The 24,574-nt window shown below is 58.1% G+C and overlaps 8 protein-coding genes across 8 annotated transcripts; 4 read left to right on the top strand and 4 right to left on the bottom strand.

Moving 5' to 3' along the window:
* The first annotated feature begins 73 nt into the window (after window positions 1–73).
* On the top strand, window positions 74–2,661 carry J3D65DRAFT_638305 (phenylalanyl-tRNA synthetase beta chain). The gene is made up of 6 exons (XM_066801610.1): window positions 74–315; window positions 433–473; window positions 526–545; window positions 595–801; window positions 852–2,163; window positions 2,279–2,661. Exons 1-6 carry the CDS (start codon window positions 263–265, stop codon window positions 2,458–2,460), a joined length of 1,815 nt encoding a protein of 604 aa, XP_066651472.1. The 5' UTR covers window positions 74–262; the 3' UTR covers window positions 2,461–2,661.
* Window positions 2,662–3,143: 482 nt separating this feature from the next.
* J3D65DRAFT_560122 (uncharacterized protein) lies at window positions 3,144–5,876 on the bottom strand (the record flags this gene model as incomplete). Its single annotated transcript, XM_066797449.1, has 2 exons — window positions 3,144–3,431; window positions 3,702–5,876. The coding sequence occupies 2 exons, from the start codon at window positions 5,874–5,876 to the stop codon at window positions 3,144–3,146; spliced, it is 2,463 nt and encodes an 820-aa protein (XP_066651471.1).
* A 437-nt stretch (window positions 5,877–6,313) lies between these two features.
* On the bottom strand, window positions 6,314–7,591 carry J3D65DRAFT_661983 (MAGE family-domain-containing protein). Its single transcript, XM_066802616.1, has 3 exons — window positions 7,522–7,591; window positions 7,148–7,475; window positions 6,314–7,102 (listed from the first exon to the last, which is right to left on the bottom strand). Exons 1-3 carry the CDS (start codon window positions 7,549–7,551, stop codon window positions 6,522–6,524), a joined length of 939 nt encoding a protein of 312 aa, XP_066651470.1. The 5' UTR covers window positions 7,552–7,591; the 3' UTR covers window positions 6,314–6,521.
* Window positions 7,592–7,706: 115 nt separating this feature from the next.
* On the top strand, window positions 7,707–9,216 carry J3D65DRAFT_638298 (chalcone-flavanone isomerase-domain-containing protein). Its single transcript, XM_066801609.1, has one exon. The coding sequence runs from the start codon at window positions 7,784–7,786 to the stop codon at window positions 9,062–9,064; it is 1,281 nt and encodes a 426-aa protein (XP_066651469.1). The 5' UTR covers window positions 7,707–7,783; the 3' UTR covers window positions 9,065–9,216.
* Window positions 9,217–11,661: 2,445 nt separating this feature from the next.
* Window positions 11,662–12,375, bottom strand: J3D65DRAFT_671408 (uncharacterized protein; the record flags this gene model as incomplete). The annotated part of the gene is made up of 2 exons (XM_066803391.1): window positions 11,662–11,806; window positions 11,858–12,375. The coding sequence occupies 2 exons, from the start codon at window positions 12,373–12,375 to the stop codon at window positions 11,662–11,664; spliced, it is 663 nt and encodes a 220-aa protein (XP_066651468.1).
* Window positions 12,376–17,220: 4,845 nt separating this feature from the next.
* J3D65DRAFT_638283 (40S ribosomal protein uS3) lies at window positions 17,221–18,833 on the bottom strand. The gene is made up of 5 exons (XM_066801608.1): window positions 18,709–18,833; window positions 18,624–18,649; window positions 18,064–18,482; window positions 17,563–18,013; window positions 17,221–17,487 (listed from the first exon to the last, which is right to left on the bottom strand). Exons 1-4 carry the CDS (start codon window positions 18,732–18,734, stop codon window positions 17,681–17,683), a joined length of 804 nt encoding a protein of 267 aa, XP_066651467.1. The 5' UTR covers window positions 18,735–18,833; the 3' UTR covers window positions 17,221–17,487; window positions 17,563–17,680.
* Window positions 18,834–19,163: 330 nt separating this feature from the next.
* J3D65DRAFT_671406 (protein phosphatase) lies at window positions 19,164–21,563 on the top strand (the record flags this gene model as incomplete). Its single annotated transcript, XM_066803390.1, has 3 exons — window positions 19,164–19,190; window positions 19,246–19,743; window positions 19,788–21,563. 3 exons carry the CDS (start codon window positions 19,164–19,166, stop codon window positions 21,561–21,563), a joined length of 2,301 nt encoding a protein of 766 aa, XP_066651466.1.
* Window positions 21,564–21,803: 240 nt separating this feature from the next.
* On the top strand, window positions 21,804–23,864 carry J3D65DRAFT_121123 (glycoside hydrolase superfamily). Its single transcript, XM_066793829.1, has 2 exons — window positions 21,804–23,288; window positions 23,342–23,864. The coding sequence occupies exons 1-2, from the start codon at window positions 22,044–22,046 to the stop codon at window positions 23,780–23,782; spliced, it is 1,686 nt and encodes a 561-aa protein (XP_066651465.1). The 5' UTR covers window positions 21,804–22,043; the 3' UTR covers window positions 23,783–23,864.
* The last annotated feature ends 710 nt before the right edge of the window (window positions 23,865–24,574 follow it).

Raw genomic sequence — 24,574 nt, 5'->3', positions numbered from 1 at the left:
TGAACGCACAAGCGCACGGACATGGCCTGGCGGGGCGGAAGCTGTCGCGCAACTAAAATCGCCAACGAGATGACTCCAACCACCGTCGACAACACCGCGCAGAGCCCGCGCCGACGCCCTCGACACTGACGACCAAGACACGCTTCCGCTCCGTCCTTCCACTCAGCTCTTGGACGCTGCTTCCGCGCCATTGTCCTCCGCCTCCGCGTCCCGTCCGATTTGCTACCGCTCCACCACGACCGCGCCGCCAACCTCTTAAACCATGCCTACCATTTCCGTGGACAAGGCTGAGCTCTTCAGGGCCCTCGGCAAGGAGTCAGTCTCACCGTCCCCGTCATCGGATTGAAAGCCAAGCGCTGCAAGAGAAGAGCGTGGAATAATTCATTTGGGAGGGCACGGCGGAAATCTTGGGACATTGCTGATTTGGCATAGGTACACCACCGAGGAATTCGACGAGTTGTGCTTCGAGTTTGGTAGGCACACTTTTTCAGAGTACTGGGACTTTGGTCAAGCTAACAATCCCAGGAATTGAGCTCGACGAAGACGTAAGATGTTCCAGACGCCAGGCATTGCGCTCCCGCTGAGACCCTCCAGACGACCAATTCGAAGCGCCCCATTGTAGACGGCGTCGAGGAGCCCCCGCAGCTCAAGATTGAGATTCCGGCCAATCGCTATGACATGCTTTGCTTCGAGGGCATTGCCCTCAACCTCAACATCTTCCTCGGGAGGGCATCCATCCCAAACTTTAGACTGGTGGCTCCCGCCGGCGGCGAGCTCCAAGTGATGAATGTCGACAAGGAGGTTAGCAGAGACAGAATAGACGAAGCAAGCGGCCCGCTGACGGATGACAGACTGCACGGATAAGACCGCTTGTTTCTTGCGCCATCCTGCGCAATGTCAAATTCACAAAGGACCGCTACGAATCCTTCATTGCTCTGCAGGACAAGCTTCACCAAAACCTTGCCAGGCAACGGACGCTAGTTTCCATTGGTACCCACGACCTGGACACCATCAAGGGACCCTTTAGCTACGAGGCGCACGCGCCGGAAGACATCAAGTTTATTCCTCTCAACCAGGACAAGGAGATGAGTGCGGCAGAGATGATGAACTTTTACGAAAAGGACAAGCACCTCGGCCGTTACCTGCACATTATCCGCGACTCGCCCGTATACCCCGTCATCTACGATGCCAACCGTACCGTCCTCTCTCTTCCTCCCATCATCAACGGCGACCACTCCAAGATCAACCTTGAGACCAAGAACGTCTTGATCGAAATCACCGCCCTCGATAAGACCAAGGTTGAGATTGTTAACCACATCATTTGCGCCATGTTCAGCATGTACTGCGAAGAGCCCTTTACCGTGGAGCCTGTCAAGGTTGTGTCGGAGCACAACAAGGAGACTCGTCAATCGCCAGACCTGACTCCTCGCCAAATGCAAGCCGAGATCGAATACCTCAACCAAGTCTGCGGTCTTGAGCTTTCGCCCGAAGAGCAGTGCAAGCTCCTTCAACGCATGTCCTTGCAAGCCACACCTTCCAAGTCATCGCCCAAGCATCTCGACGTGTCCGTTCCCATTACCCGCGCCGACGTCCTGCACCAATGCGACATTATGGAGGACCTGGCCATTGGGTACGGCTTCAACAAGCTTCCGCGCGAGTACCCCAACCGCAGCGCTGCCGTTGCTGCTCCCCTCAAGATCAACAAGCTGGCCGATATTGTGCGCCTGGAAGCGGCCATGGCAGGGTGGAGCGAAGTGATGCCGCTCATCCTGTGCAGCCACGACGAAAACTTTGCCTGGCTAAACCGCAAAGACGACGGCACGACGGCGGTGCGGCTACAAAACCCCAAGACGCTCGAATACCAGATTGTGCGCACGTCGCTGCTGCCGGGCCTGCTCAAGACGATCCGCGAGAACAAGCACCACAGCGTGCCCATCAAGATCTTCGAGGTTAGCGACGTCGCGTTCAAGGACTTGACGCAGGAGCGCAAGAGCAGGAATGAGCGCCATTTTGCCGCCGCTTGGTACGGCAAGACGAGCGGCTTCGAGGTCGTCCACGGCCTGCTCGACCGCATCATGCAAATGCTCAGGAGCGCCTTCATCACGCGTGAGGAGGCGCTCAAGAACGACAAGCTGGGCGGCTACTGGATTGAGGAAGTCGACGGTGCGTTTCTGCGAGCCCCTTGCTGCCCGCCCCCCTGTCCACCCGCACAAACTAAACAAACCTTGCAAACATGCCAAACCAAACGAAACTAAAACTCCGCTAACTTGCGCAACAGAGCCAACCTTCTTCTCCGGCCACGCCGCGGCCATCAAGCTGCGCCTCGCCGACGAGGCCACGGGCAAGCTGTCGACGCACACCATCGGCGTCTTCGGCGTCCTGCACCCCACGGTGCTCAAGAACTACGAGCTGCCGTTCCCGACGACGGCGCTGGAGCTCAACCTCGAGGTTTTCCTTTGAGGCGTTGGAGCTGAGAATGTGGAGTGAAAATGGCAGCATTTCGTGAGTTGGATCAGCGGCATCTGGTGCATTCAATTGTGTGTGCCTTGATGGTGTGATAGATAGAGGGGCAATCAAAAAAGAATAAAAGAGATTTTGCATCGAGAATGTGGTTGATCTGTGTCAACAAACATGTAAATTTTGTCGAGTGTGAAGAATATGCCAGTCGCTACCTTGGCCGCATACCTTGCTACCTCACCTCGCCAGCCAGACAAATACACCGTAAATGCAGATAGACAGCGCGCACCAACAGCCGCGAAATGCGAATAGAAAAGCCAGACAGCCTCCATCCAGCTGCCGTGCCTTCATTATGCTAAGACGTGATATCCACCCATTGCTCAACCGTGGATGCCAAATTATGCTGCCGCCCAAAAGACCCGTGTAAAGCGCCATTTTTGCCCTGCCCGTCCGTCCGTCCGTGGCCTGCCAGCTCCAGTCCATTGTCCTGCCTGTTGTCGCCCAAAAACACCAGAGACGCACTGCTAGGATTTGATCCGATGTGATCCTTTTCCAGATCGATGACCCTAAGAGAAAGCAACACGCCGCACGCCAAAGCCAAAGAGAGAAGAACGGAAAGTATGCAGAAGAGGAAAGAGGCAAAGGACTCAACGCGCGAGGAGAAAGCCCACGCTAACTCCGCCTCGCTATCCCAACACCTCAACCCAGCCCTCTTCATCAGGAGCTCTCTCCTCCTTGACGCCGGTCCCGTTGACCAGCGGCGCAGCATCATTTCCCGGCACAGCAGCAGCGGCAGCAGAAGCGGCACGCTTGATCTCCTTGCGCCAGCCAACGGCAGCGCGCTCGCGAATCTCGCGCTCCTCGGCGCTCAGCTCACCCATTTGCTGGCGGCACAGCGCCAGCTCGAACTGGACGTCCCAGTGGGCGACCTTGGCCCACTGCGTGTGGCGGGTGCAGCGCTTGCGGGGGCACAGCTCAGGCGGGGCGAGGAGGGTGCGGAGGAGGGCGGCGCGGTTGGGCGCTGAGCTGGCGGGTTGTGTCGATGTTGGTGGTTTGGGCTCGGTGGTAGAGGACAGAAGGTCGGTGGGCGAGGGGTACGGGTGCGATCCGTCTCTCGTGACGCCGTTGGGTTGGTAGGTCGGGTGTTTGATGAGGTCGACGTCGCCGTCTGAGTCGAGGACCGTGTCGGTATCGGTCGTGTCTTCTTTTTTGACGCCGCTTGGGCCGTTGGTGGTGCTCTCGACTGGAGCGGTGCCGTTGACGTGGGCTACGTCTCCGCCGTCCGTCATTTCAACGTCGCCATCGGCGCTCGTGGGTTCTGCATTCAGCGTGCCTTGGGCAAAACAGGCTTTTCCTTTGGCGCTGTCTCTCCATAGCGCAAACTCGGCTTCGCTCCAGGCTAGTCGTGGGTCGTACGCGCAAATGTCTTTGACCTTGACGCCTTCCTTTTCAGCAAAGTGAGTGGCTTGCTCTTTGGTCATGGCCACAAAACGCTCTCGTTCTTTCAGCAACTCGAAACGCTTCTTGAGATCGGCAACTTCGGTTTGAATTGCAGCAATGCGGGCCGCATCTGGTGGAGACAGCGCTGCGTCATCTTTGAGATCTCGCTCGAAAGTTGGCGACGACGGCGAGGCTGTTGCTGGAGGACTCAAAAGGCTATTTCCAAGCGATTTGAAGTGTTCCACGTCTCGCGCAGCCGCGGCCATGGCCTTCAAGTCGCGAACGGACATGACGCCGCCACGAGGTCCAGAGAGCCCATCTTCTTCCGACGCTTCAGTCTCGTTGCCAGTACTGTCCGTCAGATTTGTCCTGCGACGGTCCCTCCTCCGCTTGTCTGTTTGTCCCAATCTGTTTTCACCACCAGGCAAGTGGCCAAAAGCCTCTTGCATAAAGAGGATCCCACACTCGTCGCAGCAGTATTTGCTTTGCTGATTTCTTCGCGCTGGTCTCCGGCATCCTGGTCTGCGGCACATGCGTTTCCATGTGGTACGGCCCTCGCCAGCTGTCGTGCAGCTTGGACAAAAATATTGCTCAATGAGATCTCCATCCGCCTCTCTGACGTCGACACACTTGCCATGGTACCAGTCCTCGCAACTGCCGTCGCACGCAATCATCCATGTGTGGTTGTCTCCCTTGCGACAAATGCAGTATATCCCGTCATCACTCCCAGACTCGTCGTCTTCGGCATCGTCGGCATGTGTGGCGGGGGAAGAAGGTACCGGTGCGGGGGAGCTGCCTGTCATTGGGGTGCCGTCAGACGACTTCTTTCCTCTGCTCCTGGGACCCGAAGCTTTCGTAGAGGGTGTACGAGACGGTTGCCCCTCACCAGAGTCATCGACCTTGCGTTTCCTGCCCTGAGACGGCTTCTTTGGGCCGCCCTTCTTGACCTTGCTGTCCACAGGTTTGCGTTTACGCGGGGCGGTTGGCGAGCTTGAGGTATCCGACATGGCTGGAGCACTGGGAACCGGCGCGGCGACAGCGGGTTTGGCTTCGCGACTGACGTTGCGCAGGCCGTGTTCGTTCGTTGCCTCGGCGAGGGCTTTGAGAGTATCAGTGTCGAGAGACGGCGTCTCGACCTGCTCTCCGGCTGTTTTGGACATGGCTTGTGCTTGGACAGGTGTGGGCTCCCGAGATGGCGCCGTTGGCTCGAGCTTGACTTGCGGAGTTGTGTGAGTGGGAGCTGGAGTGCTGGTTGTATCTGTAGAGGGAGGCGGAGAAGGTCCACGAATTTGTGCCGTCACAGGCTCATTGCGCACATAGTCGGGTTCGCGATTCTGTGCGATGGAGTTTGGGGACTGGGGCTCATCGGCTGAATGTGCAGTAGTTGACGGCGGCGCAATCACCTGTGACGCGTCTTGTCCATAGGCAAAAGCACTTTCGAACTGCGGCTGCGCAATGGATTGCCCTTGGTCACTGAGCCGCCGTTCCAACACGTCGCCAAAGGATTGTATGGGAGGGAGGACTGGAGGATTTGATGACATTGACATGTACGACAGCCTTCTTTGCTCTTCGGGAGATCGTGCCCTGTGATGGTATTGTTCCAGCGACGGCGAGCGAACTGGCATCTGTGGCGCCTCAAAGGAATAAGGCTCAACAGGGCCTGTCGGCGAGCCGTAGCTGCTCGTCCGGCGCGCTTGGGGATACGGCGGTAGTTGTCCGTATTGGTCATTCCTCGTCGCGGATGGGGAGGCCCGTTCGTTAGAGAAACTGTCTTTGGGTGAATCACTCCGAGCATAGCCAGCCCAGGCGCTGGTAGGCCTGTTGGACTGATCGTCCTGAAAGATCTCCCGTTGTGGCTCGGGGGCCTCATGTGTTGGTACATCCTGAACAGGAGGCAATTGAGACGGTTTGCTGTTGGTCCCCTTGGGGCTGTTGGGCTCAGAGGCCGGATTCAATAACGAGGAGAGTTTAAAGCTCATGCTGGCGATTGCGATGGCTCGACGCGGGTGTTTTTGGTGCAATTGTATGGTTCGGAGGGCTACTCGTGACGGAGGGAGATCATGGCGAAGGGAACCAGTAGCGACGAGTCGTGGAGAGTGTCGCGTTGGTGATGGGGACGAGATGGGTGAGAGGTGTGGAACGCGCTGCCGCGGCGGAGATCAGAGTCCGGGGCGACGATCCCCGCCTAGGGGAGCCCGTAAGAGGTCGATCTTGGCAACCTTGCCCCAATGGTCATAGCCAGGTACACCGCGTACAGATGTAATCGCAGCTCGCCTTCAGCTGGCTCTTTCGCTATTGCTTTCCCCAGCTGAAATGCGGCTGACCAGAAATAACAACTCCACTTTTGGTTTTTGTACTTCTAGGGTCACGATGGTCCGGCTGTAGGCTCAAGTGCCGTGAGCCAGGTGGATGCCTCGCTCCCTAGAATGACGCTAGAATGGTCTCACTCCTTAGCCTGTTCATCTAAACAACACAAGTCAAGGAAACTGGCAAATTTTTGCAGAATAAGTATTCAAACAGCCTGGGTATAGTCCACTTGCCAAGCCGTCCGCCATAACGCCATACGCCTGCCCGGCTACAATCATGTCTCCGCCCTGAATATTTGGGCGTGTGCGTGAATCACTCTACTCCGACTCGCCGTCTTGGCCATGCCTCCTGGGACGCCCCCATCCTCTGCCCGTCCCATTTTGTGCTGTCGCCTCGTCCTGCGACTGCTGTTGGGTCCTGATGCGAGAGTGCGCGAGTCGGAGACTGCGGTCCAATTTGCGGTCCAAGTCGTCTGGCGCATCTTCTCCGTATACAGTGCGAACCAAGCCAGCCGCACCCTGCTCGCCAACTTCCACCTTTCCACGAGGACCGACAGTGTAGTCAATGTTTTCTTCGCCGCCGGAGGTGTCGGTGGTGCGCACAATGTACGAGTGCTTGATCATTTGGCTCAAGACTTTGTCCGTGGGTCCGACTGGGGTTGAAATGTCAATGTTCATGCGCTTGAGGTAGCGGTCCAGTTTCGATTCCGAGATGGATCCGCCGTTGAGGATTATGCAGGTGATGACGAAGCTGTAGAGACCAGTGTACGAGGCTTCCTGTTCAAACGTTGGGGCTTTTGCAGGACCGATGATATCGGGCTTGCGGTACTTTTCGGGCAGGCAAGTCGTGAGGACCCAGGCGTTGGTGGGCGCGTTTGTCTTTTCCGCCTTTGCAGCCGCTGCGAGGATTAGCAACATTCTTTTGCAGTGGGCCAGAGTCTTACCTCGCCGATCACGCAGGGTGACCTTTTCCTTGGACGGCAGCGGTGTCAATTCGACGGCATACTTGGATCGCAGCAGCTCCTGGGCTTGGCTGAAGACGGCCTTGAATTGTCGTCCCTGCGACCCGAGCACTTTGGCACTTATGTCTGTCCGTCGCGTGGGCGTTCGCGAATGCTCGTTGGAGAATGCCAGACGGACCAGCTTGTTGGCCATTTGGCTGGTCTGATTGTTCTCGCCTTGCGTAGCATCCACATCTTCGTCCTCGGCATCTGAGCTGGGCGAGACGCGCCTGCGCTGAGTCGTTGGGCTCTCAGCATCCGACTCTTCGGCCTGGGTATATTAGTATAGAATGAGTGAGAGGATCGAAGTGACTTACAGCACGAGCTCGTCTTCTCACAAGAGGCATGATTGCGAGGCGTTGAATGGTGGTGCTAGTTGCAATTGACGGAAACGAGAGGACGCGCGACGCGCCGCCCAATCGCGACTAGGCCATTGCGGGGCGGTCATCGGGCCCTCGGCCGCGCCTCAACTCCGCCTCCGCGGATCTGCAACCCGGACAGCTTCCAGCCTGACAGTCGAGCTCACCCAGTGACGTTTTCCATCCTCAATTCAACGTCTACAGCCAGGCTCTCCTCACAATGGCGTCCAATCCGACCGCCCGCATGCTCTCACGCCTCCGACCTGTCCGATGCCTCCCCCAAATCAGACCGTCGCCAACCGTCCGCTCCGCAGCGCCGCTGCACCGCCAACCCGTCCGCCATGCATCCCGCTACAGCGAGCGGACGCCGTCGCAAGAGCTCAAAAAGGCGCGTGCCGACGCCGGCTTCAGCAATCCATACGACGACATTTCGAAACACCGCTCAGAGATCCACCGGCGGCAAGATTGGGCGCGGCGGCGGAAATTTCTGGTGCTGGGCGCTGTGCTCAGCATGGCGGCGCCCGTCCTCATCATCAACCTGTTCGACATTGAAGAGCTGGCGAAATCAAAGGCGGACAGGACGGACGCGCCGAGCGACGTGACCAAGGAGTTTCAGGGCCGCAAGGTCGTCGTCGCGCCGGGCGGGGAGAAGCTGCAGGCGGTGGGAGAGGGCGGGGCGACGATTGAGCTCATCGAGACGGGTACAAGCAGTGTGCCAGTCTTTCCCAAGACCATCAAGCTGCCGAGCGATGCAGCCGACGCAGGAGCGGCGACGGGAAACGCGCAGACCGAATACACGCTGCTTGGGCTGGGCATCCGGACGGTGTCGTTCCTGTCCATCCAGGTCTACGTCGTAGGACTGTACGTTGAGACGACAGCCCTGGGACGACTCCAAGCAGCCCTGGTCCACCGCATCAACGAAACTGCATCTGCGCTGATTCCCGGAGAGAAGGACGAGCTGCGCCGCAAGCTGCTGGACCCGGAGCAATCGAATCTGATCTGGGAGTCGCTGCTGCGGGACCCATCCCTCAAATCCAACATGGCCATCCGCATCGTGCCAACCCGCGACACCAACTTCGCGCACCTGCGCGACGGGCTGTTCCGCGGCATCACGAAGCGCATGCAAGAAGCGGACCTGGAAGCACGCAAGAACCAGACGCCGTCCGAGTTCGGCGACGAGGCGTTCGGCGCCGCGACCAAGGAGTTCAAGGCGCTGTTCGACGCGCGCGGCAAGGCGGCCAAGGGCGACATCCTCGTGCTGCGCCGCGGCGACCACGGCGCCGTCGACATGTTCTTCCAAGCCACGGGCAAGAAGGAGGGCGAGCTGGGCCCGCTCGAGAACTGCGGCCGCGTGCAGGACGAGCGCATCAGCCGGCTGTTGTGGCTCCTGTACCTCGGTGGCAAGAACGTGAGCAGCGAGGGCGCCAGGAAGAGCGTCGTCGACGGATGTTTGGAGCTGGTGGAGCGGCCGATTGGAACGGTTGAGACGCGTGTTGCTTGAGTTGTCGACTGACGGCTTAAGGGGCTCCTGCAAAAACATTGGGAATGGTGGCGTTTTTTGTGTTGATTTGATCGAACGGTCACTCGCCGCCGTCTCTTGTATATATTGACAGCCAGCTGGTATGCTCACCGCTCCGCCCGGTCTTGGGTGCATGTTCAGGTTGACCGCGTACGGAACACATCTTGTCCTGCTTCCCTGGATTCCATGTCCGGGTCATCCAAATCACCGCAACCCACGCCGGTCAGTCAGACAAAGATCACTCGTCACCTAATCCCCCCCTAAGCACCTCATAACAGCCACCTGGCATTCGCAGCAAGTGTCGAGAATATGTGCCCCCCTGATGCTCCCACACCGATCAAGCGCCTCTCATGTCACGCTTATTTCTTGCTCCACTCACTCACTGCCTCCGAACCGTTCTCGCTCGTAGACGGTAGACTGATACCACTTTACCTCCCGCTGAGTCGATGCAGTGCAGCTTTGTCTCCTGTGGTTGCAGACGAGCTGCTCCTCCCGTGTGACTGTGGTGGCCGATGAATGCTGCCCACCTCGCCACCACAGCATCAGGAGGTCTCGTTACTCGCGACACCCACCCGCCGTCCTCCACCACCATTCCTTGGACACCACCATCGGTTGGTGCTGGGCTGGCGATGCGAGGGGGCCTGCGCCGCCGGCGCCCGCACTCCGTCGCCCGTGGAGGAGGAGGGCGAGGACGAGGAGGAGAACGAGGAGGAGGCGGGATGGCCATGGCACGGCAGCGGATCTGGACACCTCGTGCTATGTATGGCATGGATACATATGGACAGCAGGATCATGGGCGAGGGCGCCCACTGACCACGACGCGTACATGATCCACGTACATAGGTAGTCTGAATAGCTAGGTACCTAGGTATGTAGCAAGACACCTCTCTTACACCCAAGTCAGTATGTACCATTGAAGTCCGTTCACACTTTGCCAATGACGAAGATGGCTTGGCCTAGCGCGCGGGCGCCGACGGTGAGGGCGCAGCTTCGTGTTTTGTGCGATTCCCTGCACCATGTCGGTATTTTGAGAGAGGTATGCACGCATATCGGTATGCAATTATGTTGCAGTGACTTCCTATCCTCCTGTACAGTACGTCACCACAAGAAGAAATATATGTGACAAAAACTCTCGCTTTTTTGTATCCTATGGAACTGATGGCTAGCTCTACATTTGTACCTGCCTGTTAACTTACCTGTAAACATGCACGGTGGTTGGTGCCAGAGCCTGCTTACCTACCTATCACCTACCTGCATACCTATCTAACTTGCTTGCTTGCTAGCTTGCCTACCTGGGTGTGATGTTCAGGGCTCAATGTAGGTAGGCAGACCAGCCCCGATCATTTGCCAGTGTGCAACAGAGTCCAGTGAGTGGCCCGCTGGCCAGCAAGTAGCAACGTCTGCCGCGCATCCACCCTCAACCAAGCCAGCAAAGAGCAAAGCAAGCGTCAGCTCCCACACACCCAGCCCACCAGACACCTCAGTTCACAGTTCACACCAAACACGCCCCTCTCCCCTCAGCTCAGCCCTCAGCAGTCTCCACACAACACGTACCCAAGCGCCACTGCCCCGCGCAGCGGTGGGTGCGGTGCCTGTCGATCACTTCGCTCGTCTTGGTCTTGGCGTGGGCTGGCAGGAAATTGAGATGGACGCGATAGCCACCTCCCAAGCGCCCCTCGGTCGGGGCAATAGGTAGGGGCAAGTCCGAATACGCCGAAGCGAACCGAGCTGAACTGAACTGAGGGCAGGCGTCTGCAGTGCGTTTCGGTTGGTTTCTTGGGTTTTTGGGAGAGGAGAGGGCGGTGGGTTGGAATTTGAGTTGAACGGAGCTGGCGGTATGGTGGATGGATGGCGTTTTTTTTTTTTTGGTCTGGTTGGCATGTGTCAGCTTGAATACGAATACAGTGGTGAGGGAGACGGGGAGGGGGCTGGCCGGCTGGCGGCGATCGCAGCGGCGTCAGGGGAGAGGCGGATTGCGTGCGCTGAGAGTGAGACAGTTTGACGTGGAGACGCGCGTTTGCTTCTCGAGACAGACAGCAACAGAACGACAAGCACAACGCAAGCAAGCAAGCAAGCAACATCAAATAAAACAGCAATAATATTCACAACGAAGACGTCAACTGCTTGGGGGTATCGAGCATGCATGTACCGATCATCTCGCTCGCTCTCCAAAATGCCGTCAAAAACAGGAGATGAAAAAAAAAACATTATACAAAAAGGTGCGGATGCTCTGTACAATGACATCAAAAAGGTTTGGCAGTCGAAGAGAAACAAAAACAGACGATGCGTGGTCCGGAAGCAGGAAACCTAATCCAGAAGAATTGATGTTGCCTGTATCAAGGGGTTTGCCTTTGCGCGCGCCTCACGCGCCTTTGCTGGAACACACACACACCACAGCACACTCCTCCCACTTCCCAGTTTCCAATCATTCCGTCCTCCTGATACTCCTCTCCTCCCGTCTCGTTGAGGTATGGGTATTTCGCGTTGGGGTGTAAAAAAGAAGCCATGGCAGCAGCAGCCAATCACCTCGAGAGGAGGAAAAGAGCTACTGCTAAATTAAGAGAGAGATGACTCTAGATTTACAAGAAGAAGGCGGCGAGAGCGCCCATACCGGCAACGGCACCGGCGGCGTTGACAGCGTTGGCAGCGCCGGTGTAGTTGGGGGTAGGAGTAGCAACGCCAGGAGTGCCAGCACCAGGGGTGGTGGGGGTGCCGACGGGAACGCTGGGCAGATGTTAGTGATCTGATGTTTGCGGGGGACGAATCAGAACTTACCCAGGGGTGCCGTAGGGGGTGCCGACGTAGGGGGTGCCGACGGGGACACCTGGGGTCACGTAAACGGTGCTGGTCCTGTAGATGGGAACGCAAGACGAACCTCCACCAACAGCGGGGCTAGTGGCAGGAACGTCGACCGAGGCGGAGGGGACCGGGGTGTAGGAGGGGACGTCGACCGAGACCTTGGGGGTCGGGGTGTACGAGGGAATGTCGACGGAAGCGGAGGCCGAGGAAGAGACGGCCGGGGTGTACGAGGGGACGTCGACAGAGGCAACGGGAGTGCTGGAGGCCGGGGGAGCAGAGCCGCCGTCAACAGCAGAGGTGGTGGTCTCGGGGACGTCGACGGAGGTAGAGACCTCGGGGGTGGGCGTGGCCGAGTGGGAACGGGCCGGGCAGTTGGTGACCTCGGGACCGCACGAGGTGATGGTGACCTCGTCCGTCTGGTACACGGTCTTGTCCGGGTTGGGGGCGGCCAGAGCGACGGCGGCGAAGGCGGCAAAAGCGTACGAGTACTTCATTTTGACTGGAGTGGGTTTCCGGAGGGTGGAAGATGTGGTGGTTGGCGCTGAAAGCTTTAGAGAGCGTGGGTTCTCGAAAGAATGGACGACCGGAGTCAAGATGGTGAGTGTGGTTGGAGTGGAAGCTTTGGAGCGTGAAGAAGAAGAGAGAGACTGGGGTGGGCAGGATGGGGGGGATTGTATATGTGGGCGCGGGAGATGAGGGAGTGGTGGTTCCCCTGGCGCGATGCTGGGTTTGGCAGCTGGTCCGGGACAAAGCTCGTGTTGCGGTGGACCGTGAGCGTGGACGAGTACCTGCATGCGGCGGTGCGCCTGGTGAGGCCCTCGCAGGGCTGCGGTGGGAGGGCCATGGCCATGGCCATGGTCATGACCATAGCGACACGGCGAGGCGAGGTGACGGCGGCAGCCATGGGTGGTGGTGATAGGCTTGAGGTGTTGGCGCCAGCCGTTGTGCCGGCGGCAGGGCGGAGCGTAGGGTCGCACCGGGTTCCTGCATGGCTGCGGTGGTCCAGTCGGGATGTCCTGACCTCGCCCATTGCTTGTTCCAACCACTGCTCTTCTCCCACACGGCGTTTCATCGTGGAGATCGTCATATTACACGACTCGCCCATCATCCAACCGCCTTCGCCGATGCCGCAAACGCTGTCCTGCGCCTCCACCTCACTGTCCCGATCCAACGTCACCACCACTCAGCTGTTTCTATTCTCTCCGCCGCCCTCATTTCATTCCCTCTGCTCTTGCTGCATCCCTCAGCCACGCGGGGAGGTATCGATATCCTCACCGCCAGACCTGAACTGATGCGGCGCAGGTCCCGCCAAGCCAAGCCTGCTTTTGCCTGTTTGGGCACTCGCTTCTCCTGACCCGACCGTCCTTCTCAGTCCTCTCATGATCAAGAAACAATTTGCATTCCATTTTTGCCCTCACCTCATTTTGCCTCTCTCGATCCATCATCTCCATCCTGTTCTTGCCACTCTCCAAATATTTCTAGGAAATGTCCGGCTTGATCTCTGCGTCTCATTTCACTCAGCCCTGATGATCCAGACCTATCATTCCGCAACCACCACCCTGCGGCCCCAGTTGGCGCCAACCTTATGCCGCTCTCCCAGGCTCCGTTCCAGCACCCTCCAGCTCCACGACCGTCTGCCCTCTCTCGTCGCCTTCCAAAGCTGGCATGCCCGTTGACCTTGTCCTGCCTGCGGCCCTCGATACGGTCCTCGTACCGTCTACCACCGACAGCCACCAGCCACGGCCAGCTTCCCGCGGCCACACTAATCCGTTCCAAAGCTCACCCGCCCCGCTCGCCCGCACCTCGCAATTCAAGCTTATCTCCAAGCATCCTCCATTGCCGAGAGGCGAAATGAAAGCTTGACCGCCGGCATTTCTGGGGGAGTCGGGGTCACGGGGGTCAGGGACGCCCGTGTCCGTTCGTCGACGACCCGACACTCACTCGACGAGCTCCATCCATCCGCCCAACGTCTTCCGGCTTGGCAAGAAGAACGTCGGCTGCTCAAAAATAGCCTGCCCATGCCTCCTCTCGCATTGACGCCTTTCTGGTGTCATTACCAAAAGGTCCCATAATCCCGCTTCCTATTTCCGCCTTTCAGCCACACCATGCGGCAGAGATGCAAACCAGCACGGCTGGAAAGCTCTGAATCGCCTCGTTGCTCTTGCTTGCCGTTGAAAATCCACCGCTTCCTTGCTGCTACTGGAAGAGGCCCTCGAGTCCGTCCCCCTGGATGTCTCGCCCATCGACGTCAATCTCGCCGCAACCCCACCTTGCAGTAGCGCCCTTGCCCCTGCAGGGACAGCTCGTACAGATACGGGAACGTATCAATACACCTCGTGTCGTCTCGCTGCCTCTGCCCCCGACGATGACGCTTGTGTCCACAGCCCTACCTACATGCGTCCATGACAATGTCCGCTTCACGAGAGCGGCCGATCCGGTTGCCGGTGAAGCCGCAGCACAGTCTGTTGGAGTCGCGCTGCGCGAATGCAGCCCAGCTCAGCGGCGCGCTTTGCTGCTGCGTCGCTGTGTGCTGAGGCCAGGCGGCTACTGGCTCCCCCCTTTCTCATTGGTTGCAGTGGGCGCCTGCGTCTGAGCGAGCTGTGCTCCCTCTCTGCCTCTTGACCGGCGGGCGGCATGGCCGACGGGTTGGTAAAGTCTCTGCTCAATTGGGCTAGCTAACGATACGCCCGCGTGAATATTGAAGCTGGCGCCAGCGGCAGGGCTTTGCGTGCGGTGCTCGGCTTAGGCTGTCTGGACAGCCCTACCGGCGGAATGCTGGATTTGACGTGCATCGGTCACATCTCCCCTACCACTTCTTCAATCCGATCTTGCGGCTGCGCAGTGGTTCAGACGACAGAAACGCTGGACAGAGAAAGAAAATCAAACGCGCCGACTGAGCTGGCCTGTCTGTTTGTCTGTCGTCCCACACCACACACCACACGAACGCAAGAACAATTCCTTCCCCTCCCTCCACACCTTCTCATCATCCACCAAAAAGTCTCTTGGCCAACCCCATAACAAACCACAGTCAACGCCCACCCCGAACCCGCGCCAACGCAAGGAAGGCAGCCAAGCGTGCGCGACTTGAGTTGCCCTCCTCGTGCCGCGCTGTGCCGTGCCACCGCTCGCGTTTGTGTGCTCCCCACATGAGACGGCTGCGTGCCTGCATGTATGTACGTATGCATGCATGCATGCATGCATGCATTGATGCAGGGAGAGAGAGAGGTGTGTGTTTCTCTGACGTTTGTCCTTTCGTCTTTGTGTCTGACATTTGTCGGGTTGTTTGTCGGTTTGTCTGTCTGCCGCCCTTGCAGCGCCGCGTGCGCATGTGCGTGGGCTGACACTGCGAAGAAGACGGACTCTGGTTCTGGTTTCGCAGGCGCAGAATGCAGCGCTCGTGAGCAAGGAGGAGAGAGAGAGAGAGAGAGGTGGGGCAGGTAAGTCAAGTGAGGATGCTGTTTGGGCATGTATGCATGTGCTGTTGATGGCGACGTGAAGATACGCGTTGTCGCGAGCGGCTGTGTCAAGCACTGCGGCGGCAGAGCGGCAGGAGGGTTTTGCTAAAGGTAGGTCTGTCGGGGTTGGCCAGTCCTGTCTTCGTGTGGAAGTTGTTAGGTGCTGCGTCGTAGAGCTCCATTGCCTGCTACCCGCTGCTACCACTTCATATCTTCTCGCGTTGGGCTCAGCACCCAGTCTGCGTCTAATGCATGGAAGAGTTAACCGAGTCTGCTCATAGAAACCTCACAGGAAGAGGGAAGAGTCAAGAGTTTGGAAGCCCCTTTCATCCTGTCATGTCGCCATACTACGAGATCCCGTCGCATGGAAGACGCCTTTATCTCAGCTCTTGCCGCTGTGGAGTGAGTGGACTTGGTTTGAAGGATGCGCTGAGATAGTGGGTCTGGCATAAGACTGCAGGGCACTGGCGCAAATGCAGCGTTCGCTGGTGAATGATGGCCCTCTCCATTGACCACCCAGGCGGTCTGATTCGGGTTCGAGGCTTGGCAGTAAAAATCGTGGACAGTTCTGTTGAATGAGGCTCGAGTGCTCGGATCCTCCCTACCAATCCCCCGTCGAAGCATACGACTACTCACCGACTGATCAAATTGGACGGCGCTGCAGACCAAGTTCTTCCGCCACCTATATCACGGATGGGTGTATGTGCGCTGAAAAGCCCGGAAGCCATTAGCTTTGTCGTGATCTCACTTGGGGACATTTGTACCAGACGGTCTGGTTTGGATCTTTAAATGCGTCGCGGAGCTAAATGAGAAGCCCCATTGCTGAAGACTGAGAATGAGGAAGCTGCAAAGTATCTTTTTTGCTCTATCAGGACTTGGTGTACTCCGTGGCCGAATATTGATTGGTGCGGTAGTGCCTAGGCAATTCCTGGGCGACGTCTTTTTGGTGGTGAATCCGTCAAGTCAGTCCAGTCGACGACAGTGTTCACCCCAGCTGGATCAGAGCAAAGTACAGACGAAGACGACGCCGACGGTAGAGGACGGTGGTGTTGTGCTGGGGATGACCTGAGCACGTCGAGTCGACAATGTTGGTGGAGCGACGATGAGTAGGTAGCTCATCCGCCAGACTGATCCAGGAATATGAGTAGCAGGGCCCTTCGCAGTTGCTTCTGCTCTCTTCTTGTCCCTGGCGTGATTGATGATGGCGTTCTTCGCGTTTCTGTGTGGTTGATAAAATTTGGCTACTGCTGGCAAAGTCCACGCGCTGTAGCGCCGATTTTGGCATTGATTGCGTTGCCTCAATTGGTGTTTCAAGAAACGGGACCTCCTGGCACTGCAGCTACAAGCGGAGGTCATCCTTTCATCACTTTTTACGCGGCGAAGGAGCAGTCGTCTGCCACCTGTTGCGCGTGGGATCAGATCCACCACCACAACCGCGCGCGGGAGCAGTCATCCGCCACCGCAGTTCCGTACACAAGGGACGGTGATTTCCTACGACACCCATGGTCATTCCGTGGGTCGCAGTCATGTATTCGTCAACATCTGAGCCACATCAGGGTGAAAAGTCACGGAAAGAGGAGGTCTGGTACCAAGGAGGCGCTTCGAGGGCCAACCAATCCGTGATCACCAAGCAAAGTTTGAAGTGCAGCAAGCCTCCAGACAAGTAGCTCATCACTTGTTGCTGCTAAAACAGGTCGAGTTTGTCATGATTGATGCAGAAATGTCTGCGATTGGAATTCTTTAGCTAGGCTCCACGTGTTGTCCATTTATGCGATGGTCATCTTTGCCAGATGCTGCGAGCGACGGCCGTTCTTCATGTCATCTTCTCGGGATGGGCTGGCGGGCAGTCTAATAGAGTGTGTTATGACGTGCAGCGGAAGGACAGTGGAGCTGCGAGTTCTGTTTGAGGATTGATGTGTTGAACAAAGGGCGTCGTCTGTGGCGGTCATATTGAGCAAGCGAGTACTGGAGTTTGAGAAGCAAGAGCTGTAGTCGAAAGGCCCTCTGACGGAGGAGCAAGTTGTAGATCCGTCATGTGGAACACCTGCAGTCAATTCTGGCAGTGATTGAAGAAAATGAAAACGTCCATCGCCTCACTTCACGTCAGGTCGGGACACTCATCACCGTGAAGGTATCGTAGTGCATCTGTTTCTTCAAATCTTCATTCACCATGGCCGATCCTTGAATTGAAAGCCATTGATTTTCGGCCTCACAGATATCACTCACTTTTGACTCCGTGACCAGAACGTCGTGAATTTTGAAACGCAGATAAAGGAACCCGAACCTCCCCACAATTCAACAGCTGCTCATCCTACGCGACCACCCGGCCCCGTCGATCCACCGCTTACTGCTGCTCAGCAAAAGTCTCGGCGGGAGCCTGCTCACCCTGAGCCTCGGCCTCCTCGGCCAGCCTCTGCTGCTCAGCGGCCTGCTGGGCGGCGATGGCCTTGGCGCCGTAGTCCTGGGACATGGGCTGGACGATGGGCTGCTCCTCCTTGGGCTCGATGATGGTGACGGAGTCGGGGAGCGACTTCTGGGGGCCGGCCTTGCCCTCGGGGTCGGAGCCGCGCATGATCTTGACCTTGATACCGAGGACACCCTGGCGGAGGAGGACGTGGCGAGTGGCGGTGTCGATGAAGTCCTGGGCGGGCTGACCGGAGTGGATCATGAAGCCGTCCTAAGTCGAGTTAGAAAGTGGTCGTTTGCTAGACTGGCGCCTTCACATACAGTGAACTTCATGGACTTGGCACGAGCGGCCCTCAGCTTTCCGGAGACGACGACCTCGCAACCCTTGGCGCCCGACTCCATGATGAAGCGCAGGACACCGTAGCATGCCCTCCTGACGGCAAGACCGTTGAGGAGCTTGTAGCGGAGCGACTCGCACTGAGCGACGGCGGACAGACCACGGTTCGAGACCTTGGCGGCGTAGAGGGAAACCGAGTTCTCGGGGAACTTGAAGCGCTTCTGGATGAGCGAGGTGAGCTCGCGGATGCGGCGGCCCTGCTCGCCGAGAACCTCTTGGGTGTGGGTGGCGCGGATGATGATGTCGGTAACGGTGGGCGTGACGCGGACCTCGACACCGGAGTATCCCTCCTCAGCGAGCTCGCGCTGGAAGAACTCGTTCAGCTCGGCGTAGAAGACACCATCTGAGGCGGTACGTCAGTTGCTGCTCGCTGGTGCATCCCCGCAGATCCATCTCTGGCCCAATCTTGCGGCTTCTTATCCAGTTCCCACTTCTCCACCAAGCCACCAAAATTGCAATGCGACGGTGAAAGGGTAGACCGTACCGGCGACGAACTTTCTCCTCTTGGAGCTGCAGGGAATTGTTAGCGAAACGGACGGTGGGCGACGGATTTTGCGAGGTGGACGTACATAGCGGCGTGAGCGGCGGCGGCCATGTTGACTGTTGGTTGACTGAGGATGATTCTACGCGGCGGGTAGAATCAGAGGTCTCGCGGTGGTCGGGTTGTCGTCGTTGGGTGGTTGGATCAAGGCGGCGGTCAAAATTGTGTGGGCGAGCGCTTAGGACACGGACCAAGAAGTTCCTTCCTCCGCCTGGCCAGATTATCTAATCGCGACCGCACCGACAGATCTCCGGGTCAGTCCTCGGACGCCAGCCAGTTGAGCCAGGGCAATTCCGTCAGGTCGGCGCTGATGAGCTAGCGGACCAGCGATGTCATTTCGCCCAAGCCGTCAACTTCCTTCCAGCCGTATGCGCTTCCCAACCCTCTGTCGCGACAGCTGACCTCAACCCCCCGACTCCCTGAGCCCTGCTGACGCCGTCTCTTCCTCGCTCGTTCCCGTCGCGGGGCTCTCTGCCTTCCACCATGGACAACAGAATCAAGGTTTCAAAGGTACGTCGGCAACCCACAGCTCGTCTGCACGAACGCTCCGCTCACCGCGACCTAGGTCGACAATGTCACCCTCTGGCGGACCGGACGGAAGGTCGACGGCACGCTGCATCTGCAACTGCACCACTTGATCTTCAGATACTATGATCCCGCTCAACCGCAGCCGCACACGGCCCAAGACAAACCTCCGGCCCCTCGCCTGCGGGAGATGTGGGTAGCCTATCCCATGATATCACGATGCACCTACAGGCCGTCCTTTTCGGTCCAACACTCGTCGCCCATCATGCGATTCCAGTGCCGCGACTTTACCTTTTTCGCACTGCATTTTGCCAAAGACACGGAAGCGCGCGAGGCCTACGACACCATACGCTGCCTGACTTGCAAGGTTGGAAGCGTAGAGAGGCTGTATGCCTTTAGCTACAAGTCGCCGGATCCCGAAAAGGCCATATCAGGCTGGAACTTGTACGACCCGAGGCGAGAGTTTAAGCGCATGGGAATCAGTGCCAAGGACACGGACAAAGGTTGGAGGATATCAGCAATCAACCATGACTATCAGGTGAATACGCTCGAAGATCGTCGAGGTCAAGCTGACAATCTCAGTACTCGCCCACCTATCCATCGCTTCTCGCAGTACCCTCCGTGATTTCCGACATGACACTCAAGTATGCTAGAGACTTTCGCTCCAGAGCGAGAATACCGGCCCTCGTTTACCTCCACCCTATCAACAATTGCTCCATAACGAGGAGCTCTCAACCTCTCCCGGGACTTCAAAGAAAGAGAAATCCGCAGGACGAAAAGCTCATTGCGGCGATCTTTGCCACGTCTCGGCCAAATGGCGAAGCGTTCATGCCCGACTCTTTACAACCTTCACCTTCGTCGTCCCCAAGTCACGTAGACAGCCCAAGTCAGAGCACAGAGCAACTGCCTCCTGTCAGCGGTGAGAGCTCTTTTGTCGTGGCTGACACTGCTGCCGAGGACCATGCCCTCGCTTCGGCGACCAACCCTCGAGGCCGCATGTACGGCGCACAACAAAAGAATCTCATCGTCGATGCTCGACCGAGGCTGAATGCCACGGTCAACTCGGCCATAGGAAAAGGTTCCGAGGACATGGCTCACTACGGTGCTGCAGCCAAGGCATATCTCGGCATTGCCAATATCCACGTGATGCGCAACTCTTTGAACAAGGTTGTCGACGCCTTGAAGCACACTGACATGGCAGACTTGCCTCCGAGTAGAGATCAGCTTGCCAAGAGTGGGTGGCTAGAACACATATCGCTGATTCTTGACGGAGCCCGCATCATTGTCCGGGCAATCGCAATTGAGCACTCGCACGTCTTGATTCACTGCTCCGACGGATGGGACCGGACAAGCCAGTTGAGCGCCCTGGCTCAGATTTGCCTCGACCCGTATTACCGGACGATGGAGGGATTCATTGTTCTTGTGGAAAAAGACTGGCTTTCGTTTGGCCACCAATTTCGACAACGTTCTGGGCTCTTGAACAGTGAAAAGTGGTTTGAGATTGAAAATGAGCGTATCGGTGGGGGCGAAGGCGCCAACAATGGTCCAGCTGGTAGCGGTAATGCATTTGAGAATGCGTTGCTCAGCGCCAAAGGCTTCTTTGGAAACAAGAGAAACGACAGCAGAGAGTCCTTGGTGGAACCCGAGACAGAAATGAAGTCGGGCTACGAGTCTCCCAACGCTCGGTCCAATGGCACTCCGCATACACCTGAAAAGGGCAACTCTACCAAACTCGACGAAGTCAGTCCAGTCTTTCACCAATTCCTGGATGCGGTATATCAACTTCTCTGCCAACATCCCACGCGCTTCGAATTCAACGACCGCTTCCTCAAACGACTGCTCTACCATCTCTACTCGTGCCAATATGGAACCTTTTTGTTCGACAATGAAAAGGAACGGGCTGAATACAAGGCCCACGACAGGACGCAAAGCGTGTGGGACTTTTTCTTGGCCCGCAAGGCAATGTTTATGAATGAGCGATATGATGCCACGGTCGACGACCGCGTTCGCGGGAAGGAGCGCATCTTTGTGCCCGACATGGCCAGAGTCCGGTGGTGGGCCGAGGTTTTTGGTCGCAAGGACGAGGAACTCAATGGCCCTGCATTATTTCCCAACACTCAAAGGCAGCGGCCTCATCCAGAAGCTGCAGAAGCGGCGGGACCTGTTCTCTACAAGGTCGAGAGTGGTAATCCGGCGACGGGGGAGACAAAAGAAAGGGAGATCCACACAAACGAGAGCAGTTTCAATGGAGAGCCCGGGCTGGTGGCTGGATTTGCAGCTCTCGCAACGGGGCACAGAAGCCCCAGTCCAAGCGCAAACAAGTCGAGGACGCACCCGATGGAGGTTGAGCTGCAATGAAAGCATCACGCTGGTTCGGAAACTGCGTATATCACAACGAGTTGATGAATCTTTTTCGAGCGCGGAGTTACGGTTTGGCCGAGCATCGTTGGCGCTGCTAGGTTGTTTTGACAAGGATGGGATAAAACGTATGCATTTCTATAGTCTTAGTCTTGCAGTTTGTTGTTTTGCAACTCGATGGTTGTAGCTCGCCAGCACCTTCCAGCGCCGCCAGCCAATCAGTCAGCCTGCCCTGGATAACGAACCCTGAACCCTGCAACTCGGTATCACGGTACGTCATTGCGACATCCAATCCGACCTGACTCCCCCATCGTCGGCCTTGTAGTCCGCACAATCAAGGCCGCCGTGACTGGATTCGTGTACCTGCATACACGTCCAGCTCATCAGGTTTCCGCAACGTCACTCGTCTGCCTTATTTAACCTACGACGCGTCCTCACCCACCCACCTACCTCTACTCCACTCACCCGTTTGTCACCATCATGGAAAAATATCTCAACCGCGCCAAATCGAAGCTCGAATCCAAACTCCAAGATCTGTCCCTCTCCCACCAAGATAACTCATCTTCGACACCCGCTAAATCCAATGGCCCTCCTCCCATCCCTCCAAAGCCCTTGACGTCTTCGCCTGACCGCCAGGACAACCTGCATCCCGCAACCGCTACCGACGTCTTGCGCTACCGCTATCAGCACGGTACAAATCTCGGCACCATCTTCTGCCTTGAGCGCTGGCTATATCCGCACCTCTTCACCGGACTCCCAGAGAAGCAGTCATCCGAGCTCGCCTGCGCGCAGCACCTCGTCAAGCTCTTCGGCGTCGACGGCGCACGCAAGAAGCTCGAGGAGCACTGGGCCAACGCGCTGACAGACAGGGACCTGGACTGGCTGGTCAACGTCGCCAAAGTCAATGCCATCCGCCTGCCCATCGGCCACTGGACGCTGGGCCCAGCTTTCTGCGACGGCACGCCGTTTGCCAACGTCGGCGACGTGTACGCCAACGCGTGGGCGGCGGTCCGGGACCTGACGCTGCGCGCAAAGAGCCGGGGCGTCGGCGTGCTGATTGACCTGCACGGCATCCCCGGCGGCGCCAACGGCAGCGAGCACAGCGGGACGAACTGCGGCAAGGCGGAGCACTGGGGCCGCGGGTGCGGGCACCTGCGGGCAAAGAGCAGGCAGTGTCTGGAGCACATTGCGCGCGAGATCGCGGCAAACGCGGCGGGCTTTGGCGACGGCGTGGTCGGCCTGCAGGTGTGCAACGAGGCCGAGTGGGAGGCGCGCGGGCTGTGGGAGTGGTATGATAGCGTCGTCGACGCGGTGCAGGCCATCGACCCGACGCTGCCCGTCTACATCTCGGACGCGTGGAACCTGGACAAGGGCGTCAGCTACGCGCAGCGCGTCAACGCCGTCAACGTGCGCTCGCGGCCGGCGCCCGTCGTCGTCGACACGCACCACTACTGGTGCTTTGGCGACCAGAACAAGCTCAAGGCGCCGGAACAGATTGCCGGCGAGGCGCGGCGCAAGCTGGACGGCGTGCCGCAGCGCGGCGGCAACGTGCTGAAGAAGGGCGCCGTCGCCGTCGTCGTCGGCGAGTGGAGCTGCGTGTTGGGCGAAGAAAGCTGGAAGCGGAGCCGCAAGTCGCGGGACGAGCTGGTCAAGGAATTCGGGACAGCGCAGTGCCAGGCGCATCAGGAGAAGGCCATGGGCGCGTTTTTCTGGACGTACAAGATGGTAAGTCTCCTTCCTCTGATGAACCCTTCGAAGCAGATGACTGACCTCACCAGCAATGGGCACCCGGCGGCGAATGGGGCCTGCAATCCGTCGTCCCGCGCGGCGCGCACCCCCCTCCCTCCTACCTCACCCTCTCGCACTCAACCGTCCAATCGCGCCTGCAAGCGGCGCTCAACCGCCGCGACGACCTGCGCCACGGCTCCGTCTCGGCGCACGCCAACTACTGGGACGGCGCGTCGCCCGGCACGCCGTTCGAGCACTGGCGCTACGAGAAGGGTTGGGAGACGGGCTTCGACGACGCGGCGGCCTTTTGGCGGCACAGGGGCGAGCAGCAGGGCGCGGACGGCGCCGACAGGATCGGCAGCGTCGAGACGTGGGTGCGCAAGCGCGTCGTCGAGAGCGGCATGGGCGGCGAGTATGTGTGGGAGTTTGAGCAGGGGCTGCGCAAGGGCGTAGGTGATTTTTGGGGCGCCGTGGAGGGGGACAGGGCGTAGAGGAGGGGGTGCGCCAAGGGGGGCTGGTATGTCAGGGGTAGAGTTTCTGTTTGCTGGCTTGCTTGCACCGGCTGGGTGTCGTGGCGTCCTCGGCGTACGTCTGGCACCGAATCAATCAATCGACCACTTGCTTCCCGTCTGCGACTTGTCTCTGCTTGTCTCTGATGGAGAACGTGCGCGCCCGCCGGGAGTCGTTGTCTAGGATTTTGCTCGCTCAGTCTTTTCCCGCAACCCGAGACATGGCAGCCACCCAACGTGGTATCCACGCGGACTGTGTGTCTGTCTGCCCCACGCACGCACGCCTTGGCGGCAGTCATGTCTCTGCTGCAAGCCGGCTGCTTGGCTGAGACGAGACGTGCACGCCTTTCGATTCAACTACATGTACTTCACTGACAGGCCTGCTCACACACTGCTACTGCTACGCATATATTTCGTCTCTCTGTAGATAAGGTAGTCAGGTCGGTGCGCGCCTTGCTGTCTCTCAAGCGTCTATCCCGCCGCTCCTCCTCCTCCTCCTCCTCTACAATGTGTGCGTCTAACAAACATCCCGTCACTGTCCACAAACCCGTCACGTCACATCAATCACACACTGACTCACACACCTCGCCAACCCTCACCAAGCCTCTCCATCTCGGTCCGAGTGTGTGGCTCCGCTGAACCTTAACTCTACCACAACTCTAAATCTCAAGCTGCCTGCCTGCCAGAGAAGCGATGGCGGGAGGTGTGGCGCAGCGCACGTCATTTCTGCGTCACTTTCTTTCTTGCTGTGGCTTTTACCCGCTGTAACTTTTA

Source organism: Phyllosticta citribraziliensis (assembly GCF_038025025.1).
Source record: "Phyllosticta citribraziliensis strain CPC 17464 chromosome Unknown J3D65scaffold_12, whole genome shotgun sequence".
In the NCBI taxonomy this organism is placed as follows: Eukaryota; Fungi; Ascomycota; class Dothideomycetes; order Botryosphaeriales; family Phyllostictaceae; genus Phyllosticta; species Phyllosticta citribraziliensis.
This window is presented reverse-complemented; position numbering and strand designations above follow the sequence as displayed.

Coding starts and splice junctions, on each gene's coding strand:
- J3D65DRAFT_638305 (XM_066801610.1), top strand. CDS start 263: ATGCCTACCATTTCCGTGGACAAGGCTGAGCTCTTCAGGGCCCTCGGC. Junction 316..432: donor TTCAGGGCCCTCGGCAAGGA/GTCAGTCTCACC, acceptor GATTTGGCATAG/GTACACCACCGAGGAATTCG. Junction 546..594: donor GAATTGAGCTCGACGAAGAC/GTAAGATGTTCC, acceptor GAGACCCTCCAG/ACGACCAATTCGAAGCGCCC.
- J3D65DRAFT_638283 (XM_066801608.1), bottom strand. CDS start 18,734: ATGGCCGCCGCCGCTCACGCCGCTAT. Junction 18,650..18,708: donor GCCGCCGCTCACGCCGCTAT/GTACGTCCACCT, acceptor AATTCCCTGCAG/CTCCAAGAGGAGAAAGTTCG. Junction 18,014..18,063: donor CCAAGTCCATGAAGTTCACT/GTATGTGAAGGC, acceptor AACTCGACTTAG/GACGGCTTCATGATCCACTC.
- J3D65DRAFT_661983 (XM_066802616.1), bottom strand. CDS start 7,551: ATGCCTCTTGTGAGAAGACGAGCTCGTGCT. Junction 7,476..7,521: donor TGAGAAGACGAGCTCGTGCT/GTAAGTCACTTC, acceptor TAATATACCCAG/GCCGAAGAGTCGGATGCTGA. Junction 7,103..7,147: donor CACCCTGCGTGATCGGCGAG/GTAAGACTCTGG, acceptor TAATCCTCGCAG/CGGCTGCAAAGGCGGAAAAG.
- J3D65DRAFT_121123 (XM_066793829.1), top strand. CDS start 22,044: ATGGAAAAATATCTCAACCGCGCCAAATCGAAGCTCGAATCCAAACTC. Junction 23,289..23,341: donor TTTTCTGGACGTACAAGATG/GTAAGTCTCCTT, acceptor TGACCTCACCAG/CAATGGGCACCCGGCGGCGA.
- J3D65DRAFT_638298 (XM_066801609.1), top strand. CDS start 7,784: ATGGCGTCCAATCCGACCGCCCGCATGCTCTCACGCCTCCGACCTGTC.